This window comes from Fukomys damarensis, unplaced genomic scaffold (assembly GCF_012274545.1).
Source record: "Fukomys damarensis isolate Sample0158 unplaced genomic scaffold, DMR_v1.0_HiC HiC_scaffold_23, whole genome shotgun sequence".
Classification (NCBI taxonomy): Eukaryota; Metazoa; Chordata; class Mammalia; order Rodentia; family Bathyergidae; genus Fukomys; species Fukomys damarensis.
The window spans coordinates 38,746,914-38,753,790 of NW_022900935.1; the positions used below are offsets into that span (position 1 = coordinate 38,746,914).

A 6,877-nucleotide genomic window follows, 5' to 3' on the forward strand; every position below is an offset into this window, starting at 1 on the left:
CGGCCGCAGCCCCCACCTGTTCCAGCGGCCTCCTCCAGCCTGGGATCGGCGCCTGGGCTCTCCTTTTACCTGATCTCTTCCCCCCCTCCGCAGACAGAGGTGGGCCAGTCTCCGGCTGTGGAACCACTCACAGATCCATCCCCGAGAGCCCCAGGCGACCACAGAGCCGGTAAAAACCTCTTTCAGGTTTGCTCTGGACTCTGCTTGAATTCCTTCATTCTACAAGGATTGGGAAGCATTCTCAGGAGACCACCAAGGGTTGTCCAGGCTGAGCCCTGCACAAGGGGGCTGGCCCTGTCGCATTCAGGGCTCCTTCTTCTCTATGGAAGATTGACTTTTTCCATCTGGTGGGTGGTGGCCCCTGCCTACCCTGACAGGGCCCTAATCTAAGTCACGGTTGAGATTGTGACATTTGAGCATTTATTGAGCACCTACTATATGCAAAGGGGGCATTCTAAATGCTTCAGCTGCATCCAGGTTCAGTAAAGCACTTGGTAGAGAGTGGCAGCGCAAGTGGAGCCCAGGTGGCACTGCCCAATCAGCGGGAGGTGTACTGAGGGGTTCAGGGAGGTGTCTGCACATGGCTGAGGGACCTTGCTGTGACCAGCCTCCGAGACCAGGCTCGGGGACCAGGCCCCTGAAATGTCAGGCCCTCTCTGGACAGAAGCCACACTTTGTAGCCACAGGCCCGACCCCTGCCTGTGCCACAGGGACAGCAGGGCTGGGAATGCCTTTATTTGACTGCATGCAGTAGGTTTTGGTCCTTCAAGCAGGAGGGAGGCAGAAACATGGTTGGAAACCCTGGGCATGGCACTTCTGGAGCAGGGGGCCTTGGCCAGGGAATGGAAGTGCGCAGGTGGCCCTGGAAAATGCTCCACCCTATTCACCCTGGGCTCCCACATCCCAACCCTCAGAGTCGTGGCCCAGTCCTGAGCCCAGATTCCCTCCAGAGAGCCCACCCCCCACCTGGTGCCCATCTAGCTTTGGGACCGTCCACCCCCTCTGGACACCACCACTTCCGGTCTACCCTGTTCTTCATAGACCAGGCCGCAGCCACGTCTTCTGGGAAGGCAGAGGGGTGGGGGACACTTATGAGCTGCAGAACGGGATGGGGACCATCAGAGAGCTCTCCTCCCTCCCACATCTGTCTGGCTGCAGACCCACCCCCCAACATCTGCACTGTCAAAGGTAGTCACACTGATGCCTTACTTGTCCCTGCTCTGAGGGTGCCCAAAGAACACCCTGCAAATGGGCTCTGTGTGTGTGTAGGTAAGGGCACAGATCAGGGCTGGTGTTGAGCTTGGAGCCCCCCTCTCAGAGCCTGGGGGACCCCCTGCACTCCCCTAAGCTCAGATGCTCCATGTCTAGAGGGCCCCCAGGCCTGCCCTGCGATCCTTCAGGTCGGAATCAGTAAGGAGCTGCCCTGCTGCATGGCCACCGAGGAAGGGGCGGCTGGGGTCAAAGTCTGGGGACGCCTGGCTTGCATGCCCCCTTCCCTTCCCAGGCCCAGCCCTTCTCGGGGAGCAGTTTACCCATTAGGGTTCTGTGGCTGAGGGTTTTGGGGGGGGTGTTAGGGCCATGCGGGCCCGATGGTGATGCTGCTGTTGGTGACCCTTGGGCCGTACCAGCCGGCCCAGTAGTGAGTGTCCACGCCGCCGTGCTGGAACCAAATGTAGCGGACGCCGGGCGGGTAGTTGGAGAATGTGTGGGAGACCTGGAGGTAGGCAAAGGGCAGAGAGGGGTCATGGGGGGTTGACCGCAAGGGGGCACAGGCTGAGGGGAGCAGGGAAGCGACTGCATTCTGAGGGCCCAACCACCTGTGCCTCAGTTTCCACATCTGTGCTAGGGAGCAAAACCCTGCCTGGTCCACTGCACAGAGTTATCGTGGGACTCCGAGGAACAGAAACTGCCAGCTGCCAAACCATGTCCAATACGGTCATCACCGGGCACGTGTGCTATATAAGATACCATTAATTAAAAATTATATGAAGTAGAAAGTTCCTTTAGGCACTCGTCCTAGGAAGTGGCTCTTACTGAGGGTTCAGTACTCGTTGGTACTGGCTACCGACTGGACACAGCAAACACAGGCCATTTCTATCACTGCTGCGAGTTCTATGGGACAGTGCTGGTCCAGATCAGAGCTTGGCAAACTACCTAACAGGCCCACTGCCAGGGATTGAACTCAGGACCTTGTGTTTGTGAGGCAGGCAGCAGAACCACTGAGCTAAATCCCCCAGACCCCCCACTGCCTATTTTTATAAATAAAATTTTTTTTTCTTTTGGTACCAGGGATCAAATTTGTGACCTTGCACTTGTGAGGCAGGTGTGGTGCCACTGAGCTAAATCCTTGGCTCCCATAAATAAAGTTTTATTGCAACACAGCCACGTGTACTGGTTTGCACACTGTCTAAAATTGCTTTCACAGCAGAGACGAAGGCTGAGAAGCTGTGATGGAGACAGGACAGCCTGAAAAGCCTAACAATTCTGTATCTGGCCTTAAAAGACAACACTGGTGACCCCAGTTTGGATAACACAGATGTTCCTCCAAATCACAACTGAATCGAGCAAGTGCAGATCAACCTATTGTAAGTTGAAAATGCTATGAGGGCAATGCGTTCAATGCCCTGATTAACAAATCTGACTTTTGCAAAAATCCCTGAAACCCTTGCAAGTCCAGATGCTCCTGGACATAAGATGGGATTGTACCCAATAAGTCCATGGTGAAGTCAAAACACAGAAAGTGAAGCTATTGTAGGTTGGACGCTCTCTGTAGTAGTAATCAATATTAGTTAATTAGTAAAAGTCTACCTGTGTTGTAAGTGTAAATGTGGTGCTGGGGACAGAACCCAGGACCTTGAGTTTCTACACGAGTGCTCAATCACTTAGCCACACCTCGGCACCCACTTCCTGGATGTTTTTTTGCACCTGGCATCGTGCAGTACAAGGGAAGCATGATTATTCCTATTGCACAGATCAAGCAGGTGACACTCGAGAAGCAGAAGCCCCTGGGAGAAGTGGCAGAGCTTGGACCTGGCCCTAGACCAGCCCGATGGCCGTCTTGCCTTGGGGAGGCTGCCCCGCCCCTCCGAGGCCACTCACCTCTCTCCACTTGGCATCACTCTTCCGCTGGATCGTCGCTGGGTCCGGCTGGAAGGTCCCTAGAGGTGTGTGCGCGGAGGACAGCAGCTGGACGCACAGCTGGTACTTTGACCCGCAGTCCGGCCTGGCTGCAAACCTGTGGGGACAGAGGGGCCCTGTCAGGGCCTCAGAGATGGGGAGCAGAGTGGGGTGCAGTTCCTGAATGGCAGCCACCCCCAGACCCGTGCTCCAGCCACTCACCAGTCCTTGACTTCAATGTCGGGCCGCGTGGTGTCCATGAGCTCCTCCCAGTACCCTTTGGCCTTGAGGTCCACCACCTGGGACTTGAGGCAGGTGCTGGGGCGGGTGGAGGGGTGCTGGGGTCACCACGGGGGCCCAGAGGCTCTGAGCATCGCATCCCTCTCTAGATGGGAAGGGATCTGGGCTCCCCCTCTGCCCCGAGACCCTGGATCTTACTAATAGGAAGTCACGAAGTATTTCTTGACCTGGTCACTGGGGAACTCCTTCCTCTGCTCCCGGGACAGGTCCTCCACCTTCCACTCATCCCCGCCGTTCACGTCCAGGCTCCAGAACTCAAACCCCTCTGGCAGGAGAGCAGAGCTCATGGTGGGTGGCGGAGCCCTCGGTGGCCGCCCCTCCCTCCGTGTCCCCTCCCTGGAACTCAGCAGCTGACTCCGTCCAGTGCTGGGGGTCACTGCACATCAACAGTGTCTACCTTGCGTTTGGGGCCTCCCAAGTCCCAGACATGGGTAAGTGATTTACACTGAGAATTTTGGACAAAAGATGATGTGAACGAAGAGACCCTTCTGAGATGCAGAAAGTCTATCATGGGCCAGACAGACCTGAGTCTTATGCCAGCTCTGCCAATCCTGGGCTGTGTGACCTTAGACAAATTGCTTTCCTTTTCTGAGCCTTGGTCTTCTCTGCAACTGCACTCAAGAACTGGCTGGGAAACTTTCTGGAAAAGTAATTTCACTTTTGTGGGGCCACATCCTGTCCCTTGTCCCTATCAGTTTTTGTTTTCTTTTTCTATTGTGCATGTGTGGGCCCAGGAGATTGACTCTTCACACTGAGCTACATCACCAGCCTCCTCCCCTTTTTTGAGATGGGGTCTTGCTTAAGTCACTAAGATGCCCTAACTTTTGATCCTTCCAACTCAGTCTCCCAAGCGACTGGGACTACAGGCATGTGCCACCATGCCCAGCAAGTATAGCTGCTTTTAAAGGGTAACAAAAGCCAGGCATGGTGGTGTGTGCCTGCAGTCCAGGCTAAATTCTAAATTCTCAATTGGAGGTCAGCCTGGGCTACACACAATGAGTTTAAGTCCAGCCTGGACTACATAGCAAGATCCTATCTCAAAAACAAACAAACAAACAAACAAACAACAGAAACAGAGAAAACAAAGCCAAAACAAAACATACTCTCAATTCCTTGTCCAGCTCTGGCTTGTAGTCCAAAGTTTGCTTCTGCTATTTTTTGTTGTTGTTTTTTTTTTTGGTGGTGGGGGGGCGGGGGTGTACCAGGGATGGAACTCGGGACTTTGTGCTTTCGAGGCAGGTGGCAGCACCACTGAGCTAAATCCCTGGCCTTGTTTTTGTGTTTTGAATCAGGGTCTTGCTCTGTAGTTCAGGCTGGCCTGGAACTCACCATGCTCTTCCTGCCTCATCCTCCCAAGTTCTGGGAATACAGGCGTGTGTGACCACGCCTAGCTGTGCCCTACAGTTTGCCAAATGCTGGTCAAGTGTGCAGCTGTTGAGGCCTCAAAGGAGACAGCACCCGATAGCTCACGGTTTTGTCATTCAGCTCCAGACGCTGACCCCACAATAGAAGACGATGTCTTCGTCCCACTCCAGGGTCCCTCCGACAAGGGACAGCATAGTGAGGTATGAGGGTTCATCTTGATGTCAACCTGACTTACTCAGAGCCACCCAGGGGATTAGGAAAGCACACTTCCGGCTGTGTCTGGATGGGTCTTGGCGGCATGACCCTGGGGACTCTATCTGCCCCTTACTTCCTCTTCCCCCATGTTTCCTTGCCGCCACAAAGTAGGCAGCATCTTCTGCCATGATGTTCCTGCCTCGGAGCCAGCTGACCATGGACTTAACCCTCTGAAACCGAGAGCCAAACCAGCCCCTCTTCCTGTAAGTTGTTGGGTGTCAGGTGTTTTGTTCCAGTGATGGGAAAGGTGATGGGAAAGGTGACGGGAAAGCTGACGGATCCACAGGGGAAGCTGAGGTTCAGAGTGACACAGGGGCCTTATTTTGTCTGTTGCTGCTCTGCTCTGGAAAGAAGACCAGATCTCCCCTTCTTCCACAAGTACAGCCCGCCCCTGCCCCTGCCTATCCTCTGGTACAGTCACAGTAGGCCCAGCCCTGGAGTATGAGAACAAGACTAACAAACTATGGTTGTGACTTGTTTTTTTTGTTTTGTTTTTTGTTTTTTTGAGACAGTCTCACTATGTACTTGAGACTGACCTGGAACTCACTATGTAGTCCAGGCTTGAACTCACACGATCCTCCTGCCTCAGCCTCCTGAGTGCTGGGATTACAGGCGCGTGCCACCATGCCTGGCTGGTTGTGACTTGTATCTTGGGCACAAACTCTTCCAGCCTACAATCCCTGTCCTAGTAAAGGTCACTGGCGAAATAATTTTAGAAGTGGAATAAGTAATACTACCGTTGGTGTCTCAGTCTACCTTCTGGACTGTGGGTCACTGGCAATCCCTACCTCTAAGGGCTGTTGTGAAGGGGACTGAAGGCGCTAAATGACCCAAAGCCCTGAGCTGGGGTCTTCTGCTAGGGCACACCGGACCCCGCCCACCTCAGCCCACCTTCAGCACAGGGGTTGTGCAGGAGGTTCCTGCGGAGGCTGCACAGGAAGTAGAAGACCTTCCAGTCGGCCACAGGCTGGGCCCAGTCCTCGGTGATGAAGCCCTCGCGCAGGCACTTGCGCTTCCAGAGTGTCCCGAGGTCGATGAGGTCCCGCCAGAGGCTGCAGACGGGGCGACAGTGCAGCAGCAGCTGGCGGGCGGGCAAGCACAGGAAGAGCTCCAGCAGGATGTTCTCGGGCAGCGCGTTGATGCTGACCGAGGCCATGGCGGCGGCGGCGGTGACCTCCTGTAGTTATGGAGAAGCCCCGCTGCCGGTCTGGCCTCCCCCCAGAACCTGTTATTTTCAGCACTGGGTGGTGGTGGTGGGTCCCATTCCAGTGGCCACTGACTGCCTGAGCTTCAGTTCCATCCTCTAAATGGGGCTCGAATGGGGCTTCCTTCCGGGGTCACTGGGTGCACAGTAGGTACTCAGTAAATGGTGCGCTCCCCGAACTTCCATGGCACCTAAGGACAGCCTTCAGGAGGCCAAGGAGGCCTGGAGAGGTCAAAGCAGCTGTCCAAGGTCGCGCAGCAGGGACAGAGGGAAAGGAGCCGGGCTCTCTCTGATCCCGGAGAGGCCTTTTTCAGTAGGCCGCGATCTTTGGAGGGAAATACTGGCAGCCTGGCCCTGCTCTATATTCTCCTCTCTCAGCCTCAACCTTGGTGACGGAGAAGAGGTTGGAGGGGGATGACTATCACTGTCTCCACAGGAGGCCCAAAGGGCTCCGCAGCTTCCTCTAGATCACAGAGGAAACGAGGGCCTAGCTGGGACTGGGAAAGAGGGGGGCCGATGGACGAGGACGCGTCTTCCTACCCCGAGCCTACCCCCGCTCTTGGTTCCAGCCCCAGCCCCCAGCGCGCCGGCGGCCTTCGATTTCACGCTATGATTTGAAAGGATCCTCATGTCAGG

At 55.2% G+C, this 6,877-nt stretch overlaps 1 protein-coding gene across 1 annotated transcript in view; it reads right to left on the bottom strand.

The window, feature by feature from the left end:
• Positions 1–40: 40 nt before the first annotated feature.
• Positions 41–6,877, bottom strand: part of LOC104864877 (F-box only protein 44) — a 7,963-nt gene continuing 1,126 nt past the window's right edge. Inside the window, exons 2-6 of the mRNA XM_010628130.3 lie at positions 5,929–6,214; positions 3,556–3,682; positions 3,340–3,435; positions 3,100–3,235; positions 41–1,714 (exon numbers count right to left, since the gene is read on the bottom strand). Of these exons, the coding sequence (XP_010626432.3) occupies positions 1,571–1,714; positions 3,100–3,235; positions 3,340–3,435; positions 3,556–3,682; positions 5,929–6,214 (789 nt within the window). The 3' untranslated portion in view covers positions 41–1,570. The remainder of the gene's footprint in view (positions 1,715–3,099; positions 3,236–3,339; positions 3,436–3,555; positions 3,683–5,928; positions 6,215–6,877) is intronic.